General features: G+C 44.6%; 1 protein-coding gene across 1 annotated transcript in view; it reads right to left on the reverse strand.

Annotated features, from left to right (window-relative positions):
- MGST2 (microsomal glutathione S-transferase 2) overlaps positions 1 to 15,605 on the reverse strand; it is a 40,449-nt gene extending 24,844 nt beyond the window's left edge. The window contains 1 exon segment of the mRNA XM_032110417.1: positions 15,599 to 15,605. Coding sequence (XP_031966308.1) covers positions 15,599 to 15,605 — 7 coding nt within the window.
- Between the last annotated feature and the right edge of the window lie 9,268 nt (positions 15,606 to 24,873).

A 24,873-nucleotide genomic window follows, 5' to 3' on the forward strand; every position in this document is an offset into this window, starting at 1 on the left:
GATTCTTGCACGAGTTTCTCTTTGGGCTTGATGTCAGATTGCCAATATAAATGAAACTCCAGCTTATATAATCTTTTCTGTGATTTTAACTAAGATTAACTAATATAGGTTATCATAAGGAGGAACATACGTATTTTTCACCTCCCTTCACAGTCTCAGTATCTGTAGAATTCCTTGAGTTTTCAAGATACTTTTCCGAATAATGTCTGGGGTTTTGATTGGTTGTTTTTAATCCTTCACACTTCTAGGTTAAAAATCAAGGCAGGCAAGCTGAACTTTCTCAGAAGTTGATGATAAGCACTGCCACTAGATAGAAACATTAAAATCACAAGGTATATTGGAGCTGATCTGATGACAGAAAAAGAGGATGTAAATTTTCAGTCCTTTTTATTTGCCTTCTGTTGTGTTGGGGTTTTTTTAACTGGAAGGGTCACATTCTCAAGCTTTTTCTTTCTGCTGGGTATAAATGTTTCAGTAGCTGAGGCTCTGAAAACAAATAAACAAATAATCAAGCCACATCAATGAGTTACTAGATAAGTTGGCAGTTCTATACATATTTGGAAAAAAAGGCAGAGTAATTATTTTTAACCTGCTCTAAAGCTCATCCTAGTATAGCACAAATGCCTTCAAAATGCGTCTTGTTCCCTGGTGTAAACACAACTATATGAATCAACATATTTCAAAGAAAATAATGACAAGCATTAAAAATTATACTGCAGTTTTAGACTGATGCACAGCAAAAAGAGCTTCTCAGCCTTGCCCCCTTCAAATCATAGAATAGAATCATTAAAGTAGGAAAAGACCTCCAATATCCTTGAGTCCAACCCTTAACCCAGCACTGTCATGGTCACCACTAAGCCATGTCCCCAAGAGCCACATCCACATGCTTTTTGAACACTTCCAGGGATGGTGATCCCACCACTTCACTGGGCAGCCTATTTCTTGATTCTCTGAGGCCTCTTAAAGAAATTTAATGATGAGAACATAAGATGTAATATCTCTTAATTTTGTTGTCTGATGTAAAGATTTGCTTTCTCATTTCATTTCAGATACTGAGTATGTATCTCTGGTACTGGAAACATCTTTTTACAGCACTTTCAGTCCAGTATTGGTGTATTTGATTTCACAAATTTACTTTCATTTTTGAGGTTTTCACTTGTGTAGGTGCCTTAAATAAGATTCAAATCAAGACACAACATAGCTTTGGGGTAACTTTACAGCTAGTTAGAAGCTCTGATAATGTTATGATTTCAAGAAGTCAACAAACAAAAGAGAATTGAGATCAAATTAGTTTCTCCCACAGGGAAAAGTAATCTGTCCCACTGAGCCAACTCCCTCTGGCTGCAGAGAGGGTAAACAATGCTCTGGTGAGAAAAATTTTAGGACTTCTCAGAAATTAAAGTTGCAGAGCAACCAATTTATCATAAAATAATTCCCAGTGGTTCAGAACCAGTGGAAACCTCCCCAAACCCCAACCATGCAGCCCACAGCTCTTTCTTACACTGCTGGAAAGCAGAAAGAAGAGAGACAGCTGCCAGCCACAAGCAAAATTAAATCACCAGCCATGTTCCCAGCAGCTTCTGTGTGCCAACAGGATGTGTATATGGGAGAGAGCTCTTCAGTGAGCGATAATGAAAAACAACAGGTGGGAGACTTACAGTGCTTTTCAGCATTGCAACAAAGGCCTGCCCCGGAAATAAAACAGACTAGCTTTTTAAAACAAGAGTGCAAAATTATGGCCAGGTTTTGTTCCTGAAAAAGTTCAGCCCTGTCTTCTTCTTGCCTGTGTGAAAGCGCAGAAAGAACAAAACCAGCCTTTCTTGCCTCTGTGGATTCAGCTGTTCCTTTATCCTTAGATTTCAGTTGCAGCCTCTTTGGGGGCAAAGTCTTTTTCTGTTTTTGTAAAGGGTCTATGTCCATCACCAGCAGTGCCCCTCAGAAGCAGCAGGTATGAGACATGTGAGGGAGGAGCAGAGCTTTGTGCTGTCCCTGCTCTTGATTTACAGGTTTTGCTGCACATGCACGACATAGGCTCTGACATGGCAGTCAGCCTGTAGAAAGGAACTGTTCAGGATAGTTCAAAGGGTAAAACAACTGACGAAGAGAGAAAGGAATATCTCTCTTCATCATACTGCCTGCAACACATTTCTTGTAGCTTATGCCTAGTCTTAAAACTGGGAAAGAGTCTCTCAAGGGACATTTTTTCATCACCTAACTAACAGGAAGCTTAATGTCATTACCCTTTACAATCCCATAAGAGAACTGGAACAAAACCAATGTAATGTTTGTTTTGACTCCAGGTTTATCGATCCACTTTGCCTACAGCTGCTGTTAAAGTGGGATATTTCATTACCTTTCATCAAACTTGCTAATTTTAAGGGCTAACATATAAAAAGACTTTAAAGAGGTTATTTTACCTTGCCAAATTTTACTTTCTTGAGTGTTAATATTGTTCTTTCTAAAGATTGGAAGAGTAGATATACTGTAATAATAGTAGTTTGACGTTTGTGCTTAGTAACTCTTTAATTGCTGATTTAGGCCCTTTAATTGCAGTTCTTGGTATAGTATGGGTTGACTTTCTGACCACACAGTCTCTGTGTTTTTAGGAGCTGGCTCAGAAGTGTTCAAAGCGTTGTCACCTTGCTGACAGATGAATGTGACGGAAAACTCTGACAGAGCTGGTCACTTAAAAAGTTAAAACCACAAGGGCTAAACATTTTAAGGCCAGATGTCATTGAAGTTATATGGTTTTTCTGACTTTTTTCAGAAGATGCGAATTTCAAAATGGTGATTGACATGCAAAATCCAGCAAAGATTGACATAAAAGGAGGCAGGAACAGAGGTTCTGAGCAGTGAAATGTCATGTAATTCAGAGATGCTGGTGGTGTCTTACTAGACATAGGTCTCTCCTGTTTGGAAAGAGTGGTATTTTATTGCCTCTTAGTGATGTTCCCGAAGAGGCTGGCTCCTCTCTCAGGAGAAGCTGCTGTTGACCAGAACTGCTGTCACAAGAGAGCAGATGGCTGGGCTAGTGAGACCAAAAGCATTTTAAGCATGAAACCAGACTGATCAAATAAGTACTTTTAATGGAATTACATTACCAGAGCTGCTCAGGTTTTGACTCTGGAAGAGCTGAAAAGAGCTTTGCATAGGGCAACGCTCAGCCTGTGCTGGGGTGCAACTTCTTGAAGACCAGTCACAAGTGGCAGCACAGCATCTTTTATTCTTGAACACCTCCTAGAAGACAGGCTCTGAAGAACAGAGAGGCTCCCCTGAGTGGAAGGGAAAACATACCTGAACTCTCATATATTTCACTGGAAATGTTTATAGGGTAAATCAATGCTATTACAATGTATGAGGCTGGCTCATTGTTATGATCCAGTTTAAACCCAGAAAAGGAAAGAAAGGTAAGTCTCTGTGCATAAACCAGAAAGAACTTAGAAGGTTCAAAATATTCCCAGAAATGAGATTAAAACCAAACAAGATTAAATGTTCATGCCCAAAAAAATTGATGTATTTTATTTAATAGTAGAGAGGGGAAGGGAAGGGAAGGGAAGGGAAGGGAAGGGAAGGGAAGGGACGGGAAGGGACGGGAAGGGAAGGGAAGGGTAGGGAAGGTCAGGGGCGGGGAGGGAAGGGAGGGGGAGGGGGGGGGGGAGGGAAGGAAGGAAGGAAGGAATTCGGAAGGAATTCGGAAGGAAGGAATTCGGAAGGAAGGAAGGAATTCGGAAGGAAGGAATTCGGAAGGAAGGAAGGAAGGAAGGAAGGAAGGAAGGAAGGAAGGAATTCGGAAGGAAGGAATTCGGAAGGAAGGAATTCGGAAGGAAGGAATTCGGAAGGAAGGAAGGAAGGAAGGAATTCGGAAGGAAGGAATTCGGAAGGAATTCGGAAGGAAGGAAGGAATTCGGAAGGAAGGAAGGAAGGAATTCGGAAGGAATTCGGAAGGAAGGAAGGAAGGAAGGAAGGAAGGAAGGAAGGAAGGAAGGAAGGAAGGAAGGAAGGAATTCGGAAGGAAGGAAGGAATTCGGAAGGAATTCGGAAGGAAGGAAGGAAGGAATTCGGAAGGAATTCGGAAGGAATTCGGAAGGAAGGAAGGAAGGAATTCGGAAGGAAGGAATTCGGAAGGAAGGAAGGAATTCGGAAGGAATTCGGAAGGAATTCGGAAGGAAGGAAGGAATTCGGAAGGAAGGAAGGAAGGAAGGAAGGGAAAAGTGTGGGGGGGTTGGGGGCACAGGGAGAGGTGACAGGGCTTAGGTGGAAGCATATCAGCCATGTGAGGGTCCCAATGATGTCTCGTTGCTCCCCTCCATCTGGTCTGCTGGTGGTGAGGGTCCCCCGTCACTGCTGTGGCCACACCGCCACATGCTACCACACACTGCCACACTACACCACACACCAAAGTACAGAATCCCATGGATTAATATATGCTTTGGGCCAGGTGGGAACACCCATGCATCTCCCCTTGCAGGGGCTAGCTTGACACACTGTCCCTTGCAACACTGAGGGCCTGTTGCATCATCTCTGCTGCTTTGGTGCAGGGTCTGGGGACCCCTTTGAGGGGGCCCCTTTGATGGACCATGTCACCCCTTCTGCTGTGGATAAGCTTCCCCTCCTCCCCCCAGTGAGGACCCGTCAGCTGGGCTCTGCACAGCCGAGGATGGGCAGTCACTACGCCTTTGACCAGAGGCTTTTCCAAGATACTCAAAGCCTCTCCTCCCTCCACCAGTTGGTGCGAGGGTCTGTGCGAGCCTAGCAGCTGATAGCCCTGGGGCTGTGGTCCCCACCTCGGAGGTGTTAAGCTTGTTCTCCGTGAATGTCCCCAGCCCTGAGTTGTTAGTTTATCTTATTTTCATCAGCGAGCAGTGTAAGGCCTCAGTCAGGGCCCCATTCAGGATGCAGTAGTCTTCTCTGCAACTTTTGTAATACAGTTTTAAAAGTCCTTTAAGAAAATGTTTAAGTCATAGACTATAATATTTCAGTCTCTGACAGGTGTCTCAAAAGCAGTTTAGCTACAGTAGTAACAGTAGTGGGCTCTGCTGCTTATTAATTTACTCTGCTTTTCAACAATATATTACAAAGAACATGGGCCTGTGTGGCACAGGGTCATACTCAGGCTTTATTATAAGAAGTACCTTATGTAATTACAATGTGGGGTTGTCTTTTGTTAAAACACTGCTATTCTGCTGCAAAAATGGTTCTTTAAAAAAAAATCTCCACCTGTTCTTAGCTCTGAGGAACTCAAAAGTGCAAAGGCTTGGAATTCCTTCAGGAAAATGGTGCACACACAAGAAAACCTGCACTGCTGTACAAAAGCTGTGTGCATGTGGTAATCAGGGAGCAGCTGGGGCAGAAAACTGGGTAGAAGCTGAATATTCCTCATTTCCCATGTCTCAGACCTCCTCCTCCTCCTAATTTGAATGTTTCTGGAACAAGCAGTAAATCAACAGAGAAGAGGTACAGCCTAAACCAAGAAGTGAATTCTTCAAACTCTGCCTCTCTTGTTTAGCAGCAGAGGAGGAGGAAATGCAGTAAACAAAGCTGCTCTTTCCTTTGACTTTCCTTGTGAGGAATTTAATGTGTGCTGCAAAACCTACAAACCTGGAGACAGTATGTGATGGGCCTTGCAGTCACATGTGTGAGGAGGGAGTTAGGCAAAGTCATATTTCTTTAGTCAATGCCTGTGATGATGCCTGAAGATTAGAAGCCACTCTCTACCCCATGGAAATCACTGTGGCTTACACTCCACAGCTCCCAGGCTAAAGCTGCTGAGGACCAACATGATCATCTTGCCTGTATATCACAAATTGGCAGCATTTCAGCAATGAGAAACAACTCATCAATAAGTGATGGGAGCTGGGAAAGAGTGGTGCTGCCAGATGTCAAAATACTTCCTGCCTCGCACAGTTCCACTGGCCCTGCATGTAGTGTCTCCCATTTGCAGCAGAGAGTCTTGGGAGAAACAAAGGCTGGGCTGCCAGTTGCGTATCCTGTGCAACTTATGTCTGGATCAAAAGGAGGTTTAAAGATTTTCCTGCTGGCATTGACCAAGTGGATGCAGATCCCCCAGGCCAACGTAACTGCTCTGATATTTAAAATGCGGGAAATTAATGAAGATTCAGCAAGATATTTGAAGACATATTGGCTGTACACCTCTTGTCTCTCTTCACAACACCTAGTAGATTTGTGATAACATAATACTTGCTGGTTTTTGCCTTCCTAACCTTGGGCAAACAGTTATTTTAATTGCTGAACTGCTTTGGCTCGAGGTAGGCTTTTCATCCAAACAAAAGTTTAATTTCATCTTTGTGTAAATCAGCTGTGCTTAGGAAACACATGCTCATGTTCAACCTTACCTGATGCCTTTAGACAATGAGGCAGATATCAGCATTTGCTCAAGAGTCTGGTAAGCCAGGCCCTGAAGACGGGTCCGTTCTTGAGTGTGCCTTCTGTTAGAGACAGTCACAGCTGTGTGCCATGATTTATGGCTTGCATCTATATTTTGAACCAAACCACTACAATCTTCAACTTTTCAGAGACACTATTGGTAAATGTTGGGTTTTGGTGTCAGAGTGATGCTTGCTTAACCCCATGTACTAATTTGAAAGCAAACCAGTGAGAGACTCAAAATCAGAATTACAATTTAATGGGAAAATTAAGATAAAGGCAATAATACAGAAACACTGGCTTAAACTGACATGGTCAGGATACAACCTGACACCCTGTTGGTCAGGGTGGTGGTAGCAGTCAGATTAAATGGTGGCTGCAGTCCTCCTGAAGTGATAGATTGGTTCTGTTGAAGCGGTGATCTTGTAGAAGGGTCTGGTCTTCCTCTGAGGGTCCAGTGGTGGTTATGTAGCTCTTGTCCTCTGGGAACCCAGTAGGTAAGGGCTGCCTGTGGTGTTCCAAACCTCAGATTATATCCAGGTAGGAATGTTTGATTCCTTCCCCTGGGCGGAGCATCTCACAATGGGATGATGTAATTTTATGGGTCATGCAGTGAGGCTTGATAGCTCATTAACAGAAAAATATCTCTCCGGAGGGAGTTATCAGGGATATGTCATGGAAAAAACAGAAGAACACTGCCCCCCTGGTTTTAACAGACAGTGATAGAACACATACTTTTGGTTACATCTTACATTGTACCTAAGACACCCCAGCTACTGGGGGAATTTGGCAGCTCCAATCACTGTCACAACTGAAAAACTGGCACTTTTCCAAGGTGCCTGCTGCAGTTACACATTCAGCTGCTCCCAGATTTCTATCAGGTGTGTTGCCTGAATTCCTGAGATTCATTGAAAGTCTGGGTGTGACTTGGCTGTGCTGACAGAGGAGGTTAATGGTAGAGACCAGGTATCTGGCTGCTGCACTTAAACTTTGAATTCCAGAGTGCAACCTCCTCCCATCAGGCAGGTTGCAGAGCATGCAGGGCCTAGATGTCAGCTCCCTCGAGAAAAATAACCCAAGTAGCTGATGTTGTGAATGCCATATTTACATGAGCATGTTTTAAAAGGAAAAAAACCTCTCCAGAGTCCTTCTACCATGCTCCTCCATATCTCTCTTCAGCCAGGGAAGCCCCACTCACATCCAACCCTTCCACACTGGAGCAGGGTTTGATCCAAGTGCTATTGAAGCAGCCACACTCCGAGGTTGACCACTCTATCCTGAAATTGCTTCTGTCTATCCTGTCTACCCTCGGCTCTTTTCTTCACCCCGCCCCCCCTTGGCACAATTGCCATTTCTTCCCTTGGTCTCACGCAGACTCTCCTTGCCAGTTGATAGGCTCTGCCCTCTTTCCCCTTTCCTGCTCCCTCACTCTACAATATGTCCACTCTCCCCTGATGGATTCCAGCTCAGCTTTCAGAGCACTTGTACTGGAAGCCTTGTCTGCTCCTGAGCAGGGGAGGGGGTGCCCTGGATGGGGTCTCGTTGCTCGGCAACCTATTTCTCTCTCCTCCAATAGTAATTTTCCCTCACAGTGCCTGCTGATGCAGGCACAACAACTGAGCAATATTGCAGAAGCAGTTGTCACTGTTTACTTGTTATTTATGGTTATTGTCGTGAAAGGATTTGTAAACATTTCCTCACTTCCTTCCTCATTCAAAACAGGTATCATTTTATGCTTTTGTAGCATGCCAGCATAATTAATGGATGGTCACTGCATTTCAGTGTATGTGACATACAATTTTATTGGTGGTTTTTTTAAAGTGGTTCCTGGTTCTGCGTGCTTCTACTTTTCAGCCCCAAATTGAGACATACAAGGTTTTATATTCAGAAGTGTGAAAATCCAGTGTAAGAGCGTCTGGCTCAACTACCTCAAATTGTGGTTCTTGTGTTTAAGTGCACGTATACCTAAAAAAGTCTGCTCTGAATCACTTTCTGTCACCTTCAGGAGGACCTTAAGTCTAACACTGATATTTCAAAACAAAATGCTTCCATGAACAGAGATAAAGGAGCCAGGGGTTTTCCTGTTTGCCATTTCCTCCTCCACACTAACCATTTCCAGCTTAGTCTTTCTGGTTTGCATTTGTGGATGTGCCAATGAAGATACACAGCTTCACTTATTTGTTTTCTCCAATAAGCACAGTAAGAAAGCCAGACCACATATGTTTTCTGATCTTACAGTGAAAATGCTGCTGAGGCCTTTCTTTACTTAACAAACTGTAGTCACTCAGGACAGATCTGGAGAGTTTCATGTGTGCTGCTGGTGAGTTACATGCTGCCAGATCTTCTACTGGTCCTTGATTCAGCTCTAGATAGGATTTATTCCATTTATTAGCACCAAGTGACTCCTGAGCTTGTGACAAGATCTGGTAGGCAAGGGAAAACTTAGTTTTCTGTTGTAGGGGTGCTTTGCAGGACCAGACTCAGCAGTACATCTGCCATTGCCCTCTGCTGGGGTATGCCAGAACTACTGGTGTGTGCCTTCTGCTGCAGGACCCTTGGAATTTCCTGAGGAAAAGCCTCTCCTTTATTCTACAAAATTACTGCTTTGGGAGCTCAGCATGCCTGGCTGGCAAGCAAGATTTGTGATTTTGTTCAGCAGGTGACTGTCACACAGAATCAGTTTGTTACTATACTACTTAGACAGTATATGTAGTTATTGTTTGTATATTTATGAACAGTTGCAATTGGATGCAGAGATGGTTTCTGACCACAGCTCTGCGGCATATTGCCTGCACAACATCCACCCACTTATCTTCATGCTGAGTAGAGACAACTGCAAATCTCAGCCTAAAAGCAGTTAGGTGGTGATCCTGAATCTACTTTAAAATCTGGTCTTCCCACAACAGGCCTTATATTAAGGACAGCCTTTTTGAAATGGCTTTTTGGAATTAAGACCTTTAAAAGGCCTTGAACTTAAGTCGTTTACAGAAATGAAGGCTCAGTTCTGAGGCACTACATATCTGCACAGAAGGGGCATCTTGCATTTCTGTGGGATTTTTCCAGTAGAGAAGGAAAAGGAGGATTTCACCAGTAGAGAAGGAAGAGACTGTGGACCAGCTGTTCCCCAGAGGAAGAAAACAAGCTCCAAATCAGGCATTTACCCTAGGCAGGCTGGTTGTTTAAGAGGGAGTCGTCTGAAATCAAACCAGAACAGAAGTGATCTGCAGTAATGACCCACTGTCAGCCATTTCTTTCCTGAATCTACACCGACCAGGAGAAAAGTATATTCTTTAGGGTTTTTGTTTCTTTTACTCTGCAGCCTTTCTAAGCACAGACTGCTCAGAGCCAAACAGAGATCTGAGTGAGTTTCCCAGTTCCACCTACTCAGCAGTGGCTCTGGACATGCTGGATGCTGGTTGGGTTCCATAGGTTGCAAATCAGGAGTTTTGTGAAACTCTGAAAAGAGATTTGGAGAGTGCTTTGAAATCCTTGAATGAGTATAGCCTGGCCAAGGGTAGTTCTCAGCCTTATTCATCTTGAAAATCCTTCTGTGTTTTCTGGTGGAAACAGAATTGGAGCAATATCAGTTCAACACACAAACCTGATAAGTCCTCATGTAGTGGCTCGCAAGAGTTAAACCAAGTAACAAAGGAATGCAATTTCCATGTCCTTACCCTGGTCCCTGTCTGAATCAGCTAACATACTTGTGCTGACTGACTTGCCTCTCTCAACTCAGAGAGAGATGATATTGCAGAGTAGAGAAAACTGCTGACAAATTAGGAGATTTTAGAGTAAATCCCATTCCAGTTCCAGAAAGGCCTTATTACTCTTTGAACAAGCCAAATGTTTCTTGATATAGTTCATTTAGCCAGCTCTGAGACAGGGAATGTAGAAATAGGTGGCATTGACTTGGGACATTTATTTTTAGGTAATGGTTTTGGTTCCCTTTCTCAGCATAAGAACTACTTAAATCTTCTTCAGAGACAGAGTTATAAATATCCTCCACTGAAATCTGGGGCCTCTGAGATGAGTGTGTAGCACTTCTCCTTGCTGTCCATAGCAATTGTATTTCCTTCCATTTCACAACACTCTTTCACCCCTCTGACAGAAAAAAAAACCCTCATCATGTAAAATCCATTAGTTATTTTCCGGAGGAGGAAGAGGATGCTTGTGGAAAACTGCACGTTATGTGTTGTATCAATATGAAATATAATATGTCCCATTTCTGCCTATTCCTAACCAGTCTTACACACTTCACAGCCCTGGATCTCAGTGGCCCTGGTTCTTCTTTGTGCAAGCAGTAACATGTGCAAAGTGCTCCTGTCCTTGCTCTCCTCTGCTTATTGATGCTTTCACATTGCAGTTCTTGCTCATGACACTTCAGACATGACAACACTTTATTTGTCAATGTGTGTTATGGAAAGGACCAAGCAAGAAAGAATTGAAAGTCTGTCAATGGCAAATTTACTTGCTGCTCTCAAAATATGTGACAGACCCTGTACAGATTTGTAACCCATTTTTCCCCTAGAGAAGGACCGAGGCTTGCCTTTTGGTTGATTTTCTCTGATAGGTACTGCTCCTTTAGGAAGCCTTGCTGAGGTAATCTAAAAGAAAAATGACTGAAGAAAATAAATAGAGTCATAAATAAATAAATAGGTGGGGGAATGCCTACCTGACAAAATCTGGAGATGCAAGTAGGGAAGTAGCATTTCCTATTAACTATCTTGACTTTCAAGTGCATCAGCATATATTTTGTGCTTAGTTTCCCTGGTGGATAGAACTATGGATGCATTACAATCCATGGGCATGGTTGGATAAGCAGTGTTATAAAACACTCGTAACCTGACATAAGCACAGTGTGACCATGAGCAGAGAACATCAGAATGTACTTCAAGTTGTACAGTTTCAGCATCATTCATGATTTAGGAATGTTCAAAAGGAAATAAAAGCATTTTAGGTCATTTTGGAAATGTGTCCATTTTTAATTTCTTACGGTCATTATTATTATGTTGTTTCTTAATTAAAATCTAATTTTTTGGCACTTGCTAGCGTTGGGGGTTAGGTTTCTTCAAGGAATTTTCTTCCCATTTGTTGTCATGGAAACATTAAGAGACAATACCTTGGCATAGACTTCAAATGGTTCTGGGGGAGGGGGGCAGGGGGGAAGCAGTATGGTTTTGGCTGTTTCTTAGCTGGGGGTGGTTCAGTCTTTGCCTGGCTTGGAGAGGAGATGCTTGTGGTGTTTGGTGCTGGACTTCTCCTGCCCAGGGGTTCAGTGGTGCTGTGAAGTTTCCCTTGACTGCCTATTGGTGAGGCCACTGGTTACAGTGAACTGTCGGTGGACCGGGACTCCCTCCGCAACCCACCTTCACCGGGAGATGTTGCAGCAGGGATTACTGCAACATGCATAAGACAGCAAGGCTCGTGGAAAAATATAGGGACTGATTCTTGATAGATGTTTTAGAGATCTTTATTCTCTAGTCGCATGGCCGGCGTCCTGCCGAAGAACTGTCCCAATCACAGGACCACCAGGGTCCTCCCCATGCAGGGGAACACAAAACAACCAATGGGGAACAAGATTGGCCAGGGAGTAGGGAAACCCCATAGGCTGCGCCTCTACTCCAAGGTCCCCCTCCCCCCGGACCCCACGCCAGGAGGGAGGAACCCCAACACTTCACCCTTTAGTTTTAACTAAAAGAGATTTAAAACTTAACATTGGAAACAACTGGACAAACATAAGATAATTTCAAGAGAAAAAAAGCCACCCTCCTGAGTCTCTAAATGTCCAAACAGATTTTTTCTCTGGAACATCTTAGGGCTGGCAGAAGGGAGACAGGACTCTCTGAGCATGCTTTGTGGGGAAACTGAGGCAGGAGAGGGTTTCTTCCATTTGTACCTGTTGGAACTCTAAACAACAATAATTAATTCCCCCCCCTCCCCCCCCGCCTTGGTCGTCCGCCAATCGGCATTGGAAAGGGATTTTTGGGGAAACAATTGGTAAAGGCATGGTTTTGTGAGGGAAACCACGGGTGGAAAAACGGATTAGGAATACGCTGGGGATAATAGGTTATAGGATAAAAGAGAAAAGTAGGTTTGGGAAAGGGAGACTGTATGGGTTGCTTATAATGCGGATATTGTCTAACGTGAGTACAATTTGCAGCATATATACTGCCTTTCACAGAAACACCACTAGGCCCAGTAACATTTGCTGCTTGCAGGCCTTTCCTTCCTTGAATAATCCTGAGCTCTACCACTACTCTGTCTCCTAAGCTTGGGATATATTTTTCAGGGTTATTCTTTTTAATGGCAGTATGATGAACAAATATGTCTTCTTTGTTGTCACATCTCATTATAAAACCATAATTTTGTTTGACATTATACCATTTTACTATTCCTAAAACCTTAGCTACAACGATTTTTTCCTTTTTCCATGTTGGTGCTGTTTTTTGTCTTGCTGTGTTCCTGCTTTCACTTTCACTTTCACTCATTCCTGTGCGCTCTTGCTGCGGGGTCTCGACTTCTTGGGGTCACATTCAGGGCCGTGCGGGCCAGGCTGGGCCGGGCCACGCTGCTTAGCTCCCCACATGCCACCACCTCTGGTTATTAACACAGTAAATATTACCGTATCCCGCAGCCATAGGGAGGAGGAGAGAAATCCAGATGGCAGGAATTGTGCAGCAAGATTGCTTTATTTAATTATTTTACAAACTCTTTTATAGACTTTTTTCTTCATAGTCTAATTGAACAAAGGATCAGCCACCCCTTGGGGGTGATTGGCTAAAATCCTAAAACATCCATTGTCAAAATATTTTCCTACTGTACTATAAACAAAGCTCGGCAAGGTCGCAGGTGTTCATAGTTTATAAGCTCTGCAAATATCTTCTTGAGAGAGAAAAGTATCCCATGGCTTAGAAAGCATCAAGAAAATTTCTTGCTAACGGCATTTTTGTATCCACAATTCCCCCTTTTTGTTTTATAAGATAACAACTCTACTATTAATCCTAAATAGAAATTTACATCAATTATTAATTCTAAATATGTCCTTAAGGCTTTAACTATCTGACTCCATAACGAGAAATTTAAAGTTCAGTCTCTGCTTGTGGAAGGATCATCCCAGTTTCTGCTTGTGGAAGGACCATCCGCCTGATGGTTGACATCTTGGTCATCATCAGAAGAGTCATTAGGCTGATGATCTACATTCTGGTCGCCATTTAGATGGTTGGCGTTCCGGTCATCATTTGGAGGTTGCCTGTTCTGCCTCTGGTGCCGTAGGTCAGGGTGAACACATTTTGAAGGCAGCCACCCTATCCCAGTATCTGTGGAAACGCAAGCATACCCACAACCCCAAACGATAAGCTCATGCGGGCCTTCCCACTGGTTAGTGAGTAAATTCCGTACCCAGACTTTTGCTCGGGGCAGTTGTGTCTCGCCTGAAGACTGCAATGAGAGAAAATGATTCAGAATAACAGGATTATTTGAATTTTGTGGTACTGTAAGGTGATTAATTGTATACAAAGCTTTTTCTAGTCAGCTTCAGTAACCAAATTTAAAGGTTCCTGTGAGAATCATTGAAAAGCCATCGTAACAGCCCTTAATTCAACTAACTGAGCAGAGCCTGACTCGGATTGGTGTGTTAGTCAGCCACCACCAAGGCAGTGTAGGATACTGCGCGCCCTTACACACAGCGAACCTTGTCAAAAATTTGTCCCAATCCATACCCCCCAAGCTGCCAACACATCCTGCCCCCAAGGGTTAAGGGAAGTTGTAGTAACATAAGACCTAATTGTAGCTGTGCGTCCCTCTGGGTCCCTCACCATCACAGGTCGTTTGCTTAAATAGCTCTGTGTGGTTCCTCCTAATCCTGCGATGGCCAATCCCACAGGGGCTAAAGGCCATGAGGGAGGCCACGCAGAGAAGGAGATGATAGTTACATCAGCACCCGTATCAATCAAACCTCGAAGCTGAGTCCGGGGCGGATGGGCATTCGGCAGGATCAGGGTACATGTCATCTGTGGCCTTTGATCAGAGATGTCTGCAGTCCAGAAAGCCTGTGGAAGTCCTGTAGATCCACTGCCGCTATATTCGTGAGTTTGTTGTCCTATCTTGGGGACACAAGACTTAAAAGGCACTAATTTAGCAAGGCAGGTCTTTTCAGGAATAGTGACAGGGGGTTTTTGCGTGGAGACCATAGCGCAAATCTGACCTTTAAAGTCAGCGTCAATAACTCCTGAGCGCACTAAGATTCCCTGATGGGTAATGTCAGGTTTTCCCACCAGCATCACACTGGATCCCTGGGCTAAGGGTCCATATGCATCCAAGGGAACCTTATAAATACCTCTAGAGTCTAAGATGACTGCTGCTGAGGTGTGGACGTCAGAACCGTCTGATCCCTGGGTGCTGTCTCTAGGGTGACTGAGTAGGCCTGTGCCTGTACCTGTGCCACTCTCTGGGGGAGCCACTGCATCGGAGAGCAATTCCCCCTCCTTGCACCCCGGTGGAAGTTTCCCGACAAAAACCGACTGTCGGCATGAGTCTGAGATCTACAATGCCCTGGTCTGCTGTAGAGAAATGGCTGAGTGAACAGGGACATGTGTACGTGAACAATCCAAGCTATATTAGTGAACTGTCCTTGACTAGGGAAAAAAGAGAGGAGCAATGCTGATGTGGCAAGCCGACAGGATGTTGGGGAGGGGGATGCTGACCATAGAAAGAGAAAAACTTATGTTAGTTAGTCGCGTGCATATTAATCTGTAACCAATCGCTTGCTATTAAAGGCCGTGTGAACAGTAGCTGTAACCCAATAGTATGGAGCTTGCTTAGGCGTGCTTGAGGAATTAGAGTATAACTATGGGTCTGACAATAGAATAAACAGAGTTCCATCATATCTCTATGAGAAGCGTGGTTCATCCCAGCAGATCTCTGGCTATTGTCTGCCACACCTCTTGCACTGGGGGATCAATGTGTTCTCTTTTTGGTTTGGTTTAGGCCGCTTCTGTTTTTTCGTGTGTTTGGGTTGCTTTGGTTCACGACCAGAAGATGAGTGAACAGGCTGCAGAAACGCAGCCAAAGCAGACCTTCTCTGGTTCCCAGATCCCACCTTAGCACAGGCCTCGACCATTTTGGCAACATCAGGTTCTCCTTGTAAGGCATGATTTTTCTGCACTCTTCATTTGCATTGTCTCTCACTAACTGCCTTAACAACAAGATCCTTAACCCGTCATCGTCAACCTGCTTCTCAAGAGAAGCAGCAACTTTTTCTACAAAAGAGAGGTATGACTCTGATCTCCCTTGAACTATTTCAGTATATCGCTTTCTAGGAGCAGACAACTCTATGGTTTTCAACAGGGCCGTCATGACAACCTGTTGAGCTTGCTGAAGGACGCTAGAGGGAAAGGTACCCTGTAGATTGGGATCAGAGAAGGGACCAGTCCCCATAAGAGCATCCATTCCCACTGTACATCTAGGATCATCAGCAGGAACTGCATATTCCCTAATGCAGCCTTGTCAGCTAGCTTTCTCCAGGTTTTCTCAAAAACTCCAAACTGTACAGGTTGAAATAGGATTTGACCCAAGTGTCTGATATCGAATGGAGCAAGCAAATCTGTATTTATCACCCTTATTATCTGCATAACCTCAGCAGAACCAAGCCCATGTTGTGCCACCTTGGATTGCAGATCCTTTGCAACCTTCCAAGCAATCACTTCGTGCTTATCAAGCTGGCCTGAATTTGGGAGAGCCTTATACACTGGGAAAGCTTGGATCTCCCCTTTCGGGGAGTCACTACCATCCTGAACTACTGGCACAGCCTCAGGATGCAGTGTAACAGCTTCCTGATTACTCCCAGAATCCTCAAATCTGTTTGGCATCCCAAGTGTTTCCAATAAATTCCAGTCACTCTCTATTACCGCAGGCCTGGTTCCTACGGTATATCACCGTGTCCTGCAGGCATAGGGAGGAGGAGGAGGAGAAGATCCAGCAGGCAGGAATTGTGCAGCAAGATTGATTTATTTAATTATTTTACAAACCTTTTATAGACTTTTTTCTTCATAGTCTAATTGGACAAAGGACCAGCCACCCCTTGGGGGTGGATTGGCCAAAATCCTAAAACATCCATTATCAAAATATTTTCTACTATACCATAAACAAGACTTTCCAAGGTTGCAGGTGGCTTGGTTGTTTACATTCCCTGCTACCTCTTCTGTGAGAGAGAAAAGTCTCTCACGGACTTAGAAAAATAACAAGAAGATCCTCACTAACAGCATTTTTGTACCTACAACTCTCCTCTAAAGCCCACATCTTAACTGACTCTAAGAAACTATTGTAGTAGGTCAGACGCACTGTCATAGTGCAGTCCAGAAATGTCCAAGGGCGAGACCAGAGCAGCCTTTTCTTTCGTCGCCCGGCTATAGCCGCTTTATGACCTGGGGCCAAAGCCTCCTCTGCCTCACTGCCCAACGATGAGTCATCGAGTAAAGGCAACTCTGAGGTGCCGTGAACAAACAGAGGTGGGCGGGGAGGAACGGGTTGACCAGAGGCAGCACAGACTACAGTTGGCTGCGCTGTAGTTTGAACCACAGCCTCTTTTCAAGATGCGATCTCAGCCAGTTTCAACTGAACTGGTGCTGGAACTGCTGCAGCCGTCTCCGGGGCTGCAGCAGCGCCTAGAGCCGCTGCCTCCTCCCGCACTGCGGTCGCCCCCTGAGCCGCTGCTGTCTGGGGCGCGGTCGCCGCGGCCACCACTTCTGTCGCTGGTCTCGGCTTCACTGGCAGCTGGAGCGCGAGCTTGTTGGAGAGGATGAAAGTTTGGTAAGAAAGTTTCCCAGCTATGTAGGCTTGGCAGAAAGATCTCTGAATGTAGAAACTGATGATGAGGTAGAAATGAAAGCAAGTTTTGACAGAGAGCAAAAGGAGTTTTGCTGAAACAGTGATCGCTGAGTAACTGAGAAGGCAAAGGTTGGAGATGAGTTGGAAGGAGATTTTTAGGAATAGGACAAAGGTATGTGACTACAAACAAGCACCTGTTTTTCACCAAGTAAATAAGTCTCAAGAAGAGCATATGTAAATAGAAAATATGTCTTTACCAAAAAGAGAGATATGGCAGGCAAACAAGAAATGTTGATGTAGGAAGAAGAAGAGAGGTCAGAGAATTCTCCATGGTAAGCTTAAATTGTAACTTACTTACTCTTGCGATTGGATAATAATGACTATAATATGGTGATGGTAGTAGTTATGATAGGCTATAGGCAAATGTAAAGGTATTGTGTATGGTGCTTATTGGTTATTATGTATTAAGATACTCTGCAAAGAAAAGTATATAATGCTTTGTAACTTGAACAGAAAGCGGCTTCAGGTATGCCTACAGCTGGAGCTGGAAGCTGTAGGGCTGGCTCTGGATACCCACTCCCTGAAATGCTGTAACTTCGCCTATGCAAGAAACAGCTTTCAAGAGAGCCGCCTGAAGTCCAGACATCCTTCATGAAACTTTTTCCTATAGCTGGTGCTCTGCCGGCGGGCAACGCAGGGATTGCCGCCACTGCCACGTTGGGTTCCAGGTTGGGAGCCGCTTCTCTCACGGGCGGCACGGGCGGTGCGGGCCCAGCGCATCCCGCACAGCGGGGTGTCTCTGGCAGCTGCAGCAGCTGCTTTTGCAAGCTGAGCAGTTCTGACATTTGCCGTGATATATTTGGCAATTCCAATAGCTGCTGTGAGATATTTGGCAATTCTGTCAACAAAGGCAGATGCTGTATTAGAAGGTCAATTGCTTGCTTCTGCTTTTCCACAGCGGTGTCCGGCACTGCGCCAGCCAACATTGTCCATGTGGGCATTCTCAGCGTGGCAGGCACCTGTGCAGCCTGGCTGGCAGCTGCCATGGAGGTCCAGAACGCAAGACCGCTGGACCGTGGTGCCAGAAAAGCTGTGGCTGCCGCCAAGACGAGCAGCAGGGTGGGCTGCATGCCCTCCTGCTGCCCCAACAGCCCCACCTCTGCCGGCGCAGGGTCCTTGGGGGCCACGGAGCCCTGCGACTGTGCAGGGTGACCCGGTGCAGGCTCTGGGGCAGGCTCCGCCTGTGGAGCTGGGGGCGTTTTTTCAGATCCACCACCACACGCCCCAGGAGCCCGGTCAATGGGGTCCCCTTCCGATATCTCTCCTTCACTCGCCACCAAGACAGGCGAGCCAGCTCTGACGCCACAGTCAAGGTCTGTCAGCAGAATAAATAATGAACGCCAAGTTCGGAATAATTCTAACACTACTGGGTCCCCAGACAGGAGCTCATGCCATATGGCACAGCCAAGTTCCTGCCACAATCCAAAGTCCAGGGCAGTGTCTCTGTCCAGGGACATGCCATACAAGGCAGCCCAGTCTAATAACTCACAAAGTGAGTTTTCAGGAACGGAGGTGTGCATTATACTGAAAATACCTTTCCAGACCATCACCACAGCATTGGTTTGTAAGCCACTGTTCGCCATTTTCTCGGTCCCGTCGGACATCCCAGTCCTATGGGGGGAGAAGAAGGGAACATGCCTCAGAGAAATTCAGCTTGGCTCGCAGCGTGCAGGACACATCGCAGCATGCAGGACACATCACAGCGTGCAGATCATGTTGGGGTCACCAAATATTAACGCAGTAAATATTACTGTATCCTGCAGCCATAGGGAGGAGGAGAGAAGATCCAGCAGGCAGAAATTGTGCAGCAAGATTGATTTATTTAATTATTTTACAAACTCTTTTATAGACTTTTTTCTTCATAGTCTAATTGGACAAAGGATCAGCCACCCCCTGGGGTGATTGACAAAATCCTAAAACATCCATTGTCAAAATATTTTCCTACTGTACTATAAACAAAGCTCGGCAAGGTCGCAGGTGTTCATGGTTTATAAGCTCTGCAAATATCTTCTTGAGAGAGAAAAGTATCCCATGGCTTAGAAAGCATCAAGAAAATTTCTTGCTAACAGCATTTTTGTATCCACATCTGGTCACAGTTGCCTTGCTGCTGCCTGGTGTCACACCCACGTCTCAGCCAGGCCTCAAAGTGGCAGTCGCGCTGCGCACTGCAAACGGCTCCGTCCTGGCACGTGCCTGGGCTTCAAATGGCTCCGCTCTCCCGCTATTTCTGCCAGCCGCTGCCCACACGCCGCCCCTCTCGGCCAGGCGTTCATGGGACTCGCTCCACCACGTGCAGCACAGGGCTAGGCGAGCACCGCCGGGTCGCACGGCTCCCGCCGCGCCTGGTTCCACTGCCGACACCACGGATCATGCCACTCCGCCTGCGCGCGGAAACTGTCTCACTGCTGCTTGCAGAGCACTCGGCGCACGTGGCCGTGGTCCCACGGTCCCTGAGGCACGTTTCCCTTCACAAGGACACAGCTGATATTGTTCAACAGTCTCCGTAATTAGATAATATTCACAAAAATATTCTTCCGTCAGCATATATTTTGATTCAGAAATAATTGTCCAAACATTCTTCCAAAAGTCTTTGGTAAGAATCAAGCCCCAAGAAACATAGAAAAAGTTTTTTAAACAACCATGGCAGGAAATGTTTCAGTTCTTTTTGAGCTTGAAATTAAGCTAAAATGTACATATTGTTGTTCAAGAATCTTTTCAAGTTTAAGATAAATGTCCATATGTGGCTCAGAGAGCCAAGAGTCTTTCCATAGTTCCTCCATAGTTTATGGAACAGCAAAACAAAAGCAAGAAGAGAGATCCAGAAAGTTTCCTTACTCACAAATCTTTGGGGATCTTCAAAATCTTGATTGTTTCACAGTCGCTGACTCCAGGAAATCATTCTTCCCGCATTCTCCACCATTGTTGCAGCAGGGATTATTGCAACATGCATAAGACAGCGAGGGCCCGTGGTAAAAATATAGGGACTGATTCTTGATAGATGTTTTGGAGATCTTTATTCTCTAGCTGCATGGCCAGCATCCTGCCAAAGAACTGTCCCAGTCACGGGACCACCAGGGTCCTCCCCACGCAGGGGAACACAAAACAACCAATGGGGAACAAGACTGGCCAGGGAGTAGGGAAACCCCATAGACCTTGCCTCTACTCCAGGGTCCCCCTCCCCCCCAAACCCCACCGCCAGGGGGGGAGGAACCCCAACAGGGAGAGATCCATCTGTGTGGGTGTTTCCAACAGAAAAGACTGGGCCCCCACCTCCTCTCTCTCTTCTGAGAGACCACCTGTTGGGGAAGATGGAACAGGAAAACCTTGGAAATATGATTGCCTGACAAAAGATTTTGGGAATATGAAAACTACAGGCAACATCGAATGAAAGCCACTTTTGAAATACCAGGTCTTAGTTACTGAACAACTAGAAAACAATGGTATGGCCACTGAAGATAATCCCCTCTTGATTGAACAATACCCTCTGCTTGCAGGCAGGTCCAAGGGTCAGAGCAGACCTACTAGCTCAGCAGAAGGGGTCCAAAGAGTAGTTTTTAGAAGTTTAAGATGTAACACTCTATGATAATATAAGAACTCTTATAGGCTGTATGTAAATGCTATAGGATTTGTATCTTGTATTAGATTGGTTAGTGACAATTAGAATATTCAGTACAGAAGATGATTTATTGTAATGTAACCAGGACTTCAGACACTTCTTCGCTTCTTCTCTCTTCCACTTCTACTCTTGCTCCTACTCTCTCTCTCTCTCTCACCCGTTTACCTGCTTACTCTCTTGGGCCTGCTCAGAGCTGAGTCTAGCAGCTCTGAGCAGTGCCCCAATACCCACGCCTTTACAATAAACCGACTGTGTCCCGAGACCTGCTTATAGAGATCTCTCCGTCTCCACCCGTCTCCGTCCGTCCGTCTACGCCCGGTCCCGACCGAACCCGCCCGTAACCTACAACCACCTCCTCCTGCTGGTGGACTGGAACCTCACCTGGGTACCACACCAGACATGAGAGCATGGGGAAACTGAACACCCTTCCCCCCATCTCCACCTTCTCTCTCTTCCAGGGCCCCTGGCGAGGCTCAAGGCTCGCATTGGAGCATCCCCTGGAGTCACGGGGTGTCACTGCAGTCCCTCTGCCTTGCCAGGAGCCATCAGCACCCCCTGCCAGTTATGGTCACAACTACACCAAAGGGGAAAGTGCTTGACAGGAGAGAAAAAGACTGTTATTGGGTTTTCTGGTTTTTTTGTTGTTGCTACTGTTGTTGTTTGTCCCTCTCCGTCTCTCTCTCTATATATATATTGTAGCAAAGAACTGCTATTTCCTTCCCCATATCTTTGCGTGAAAGCCCCTAATTTCGAAGTTATAATAATTTAGAGGGAGGGGGGTCATCTTTTCCATTACAGAAAGGTTTCCCACCTTCCTTGGTGTCTTGGTTTGAAAGACAGGTGTCTGCTAAGGAGGCAGAGCCTCCCTTGGAATGGCAGATGCAACCCCCCTTTCCTCCAAATAATAATAATAATAATAGTAATAAGTAAGTCAAGGGGCTTTCAGGCAAAGATATGGAAACAGGAATAACAGTTATATATATATATATATGTAAAAACAAGATAGGGAAAAAAAGAACAAAACTGATTTAAACTGACAAGAGTCAGATACGACCTGATCCTGTTAGCAGGGTAGCATTAGCAGTCCGGTAAGGTGGTGGCTGCAGTCCTTCTGAAGTGAACAGATGTGGTTCTGTTGAAGTGGTGATCCTGTATAGAAAGATCTGGTCTCCCTCAGAAGGTCCAGTGGTAGGTATTGTCCTCCGGAAAATCCGGTGGGAAAAGGGCTGCCTGTGGGTCTTCAAAAATCGAAGTTTATATCCAGGGATGGAATGCTTGCTTTCTCCTCTGGGTGGAGCATCTCACAATGGAATGATGAGTCATGAGATAAGGCACTGATGAGCCGTTAACAGGACATAGTCTTGAGGGAGGAGGCAGGGAGCACTGCCCCACCTGCTTTTAACAGCTCATGAAGATGGTGATAGAATACATGCTTGTGGGCACATCTAACATTGTAACCTAGGACACTTGGTAGACACTTGTCTTTTGAAAACAGCTAGCTTAGCATTAGTTGAAAATTTTGGATCAGATTTTACCTGCCACTTTAAATCCACATTTCCCTGAAGGAGACCAGAAAGGGCCACAGATCTATAATGGGCAAACAGGTTAATATTGCAAACATTTGTCTACTTTGAAATTAAACCAATAATTGTACATGGAGAAAAATATTTAGATGTACTTTAAATGCAAAAATTTAGTTTAAAATAAATTAAATTTGGCCTTTCTTGAAATAGTTTTACCACTAAAGCACACTAGTGAAAGTATTAACATCACTGCTAAAAAAACAGGTATCCAAATAAGCATACTTCTTGTTAAATATATGCTTTTAAATTTTTTACTCTGTTTATTGATTATATAAAAATATTAAGGATGTAGTATATATGAAAAATTGAGTCTTTCTAGATTATAAACTTTGAATAAGGTAATTTATATAGAAAACAGAATGGGAAAAATTTTGGTTTGAGGCATGTCCTGGTATCAACACAAGTCATGAATTCATGTCAGATCCACTTTCTTTTAAACTTCATGGACAACTTGGAAGCATTCTCTGTAAAGGTTTAAGACAGTTCTGTTTCTTTCCCATGATCCAAAACAATGTCAATGTGACAATGTTCAGTACTCGTTTTTTGAGACCACCAGCTTTTTAAAGAGAAATGAACAAACTAGCATTTTTGGACTCCAGACATGCTGTTGAATATGTGATGTACTGGAAAAATCCTTACATTGATTATTGTATTTTGTATAGTTGGCAAGGCAGTGAATTTAAAACAGCAAATAAATTAATACACTCCATTGCTTTCCCTCTTTTCCTTGCTTGTGGTTGCAAATTGCAAGATGAAGTGAGGCAAAAATTGGATTTAAAAAAAATACATGTCTAAAGGAAAACAAGGTAGTCAACTGTAATCCAAAGGAAACCACTTCCTGATACAACCTGGAATATTATTATTGAGCTGACCCTGCTTGAAAAGCACAAGAAGCCCTGTCTTTGGCTGAAAGGCCTTTGATTGCTACACAGCAGTATCCACTCTCTAATTGAAACCAACGCTCTCATACCATCAGGGATCTGACATGGGGCATAAATTTGCCACAGTTGTAGTTTATAAATTAGCATCGTTTATTACAGTGATAAGAGACCAGGGCCATTTTGGCACAGAAGTACTTGCCATTGCTCTTTCCAGGCTCAGGTTTTATTTCCTTGCTAATCTGAAGAACTACTCTTGAGTCAGGTGAGGCAGTCTATGCAAATCCTCTCCTGTTGTAAACCTCTGAGCCTATATTTAACATAGAAATTAATTGAATGAATCAGACGAAGAACTAGAAGGAACCTGCTGGAGCCTAGGAGAGCCTCATAGGCTCCATGTATGCTGTAGGTGTGTTACAAGACTGATGGTCTGGGCTGGGGAGCCATGGAATGATAGTTCTAATCTGCTCCCCAGCTCCTTGTTTCCAGGAGGAAGGTCACATGACACTTTGTTTGCCTCTCTTGCACACTGTCTTCCAAATAACCCACGTGGGGCCCAAGAGGCTGATTGCCAAGTGTTGGCATCTGAAGCACCATTTAGTTACATTCCCGATTTGTGCTCAAGCTTGTCCTCAGATGGATGCATAGCTGCAGGGGAAAAAGTAAGGAGATGCTCCTCAGCCTGCAGGTCTGCATGGGGCCAATGCAGAGCCCCATTCCCTGTGTGCTTCTGCCAGAGTTGCTCCTTTTGTACCATCAAGAGGGAGGTCTCAGGTTCACTGGCATCATTATTTACTGGTTTAACTGAAGGGATGGGGCTCATGCTGTCTAAAAATCAGCTTGTCCTCCAATGCCCTCTGGCGATAGGAACTAATTAGATGCCACTGCTTTTACAGAATCCAGTTGCAAAACACTTATGTTATTTTATTCCTATTAAATATTTTAGGCAAATACTGAGATTCAGCACAAACCAAATCCATTAGTTTGAATAAAACCCTCCCCCTGTAATTGCTACAGCACTTCCTAGGAGTTGAAAAATAAGCACTGTCTAGACACACCATAACTTACAGAATCTCCAAAGATTATTAGGTTGAACCTTTAACTAGTTTAGCCCTGATCCTTACTGCAGAGAAGTTACACTTGTGTGTGTGTATATGTGGCTGCATGGCTGCAGAAATGCCTTATGTCACCTTCCACACTTAATCTCCCAGGATGGAAAAGTGGTGGCCCCAAAAGACTTTAGGAAAACAGGTTGCTTAAATGATCACAACAACTTGTTTGTGCTAGGGTGCAACTTCTGTCCTCTACCTGTCAGGGCTTGTATGAGGTGAAGGCACAAAGCAGCCAGGAAGCAAGAGGGAGGCCAGGAGGCAAGACAAGTAACTTTAATTTGGTATTTGAAAGTCTGTCTGCCTCATAAATGTGTGGACACTTTTCAAAACCAGGCTTAATAGGAATGGCAACATGTGACAGCTATCCACTAGCCTTTTTTTTTCCTTAGCCTGACTTTACTGCTGCACCATTTGTG

This window comes from Corvus moneduloides, chromosome 5, assembly GCF_009650955.1.
Source record: "Corvus moneduloides isolate bCorMon1 chromosome 5, bCorMon1.pri, whole genome shotgun sequence".
Taxonomy (NCBI): Eukaryota; Metazoa; Chordata; class Aves; order Passeriformes; family Corvidae; genus Corvus; species Corvus moneduloides.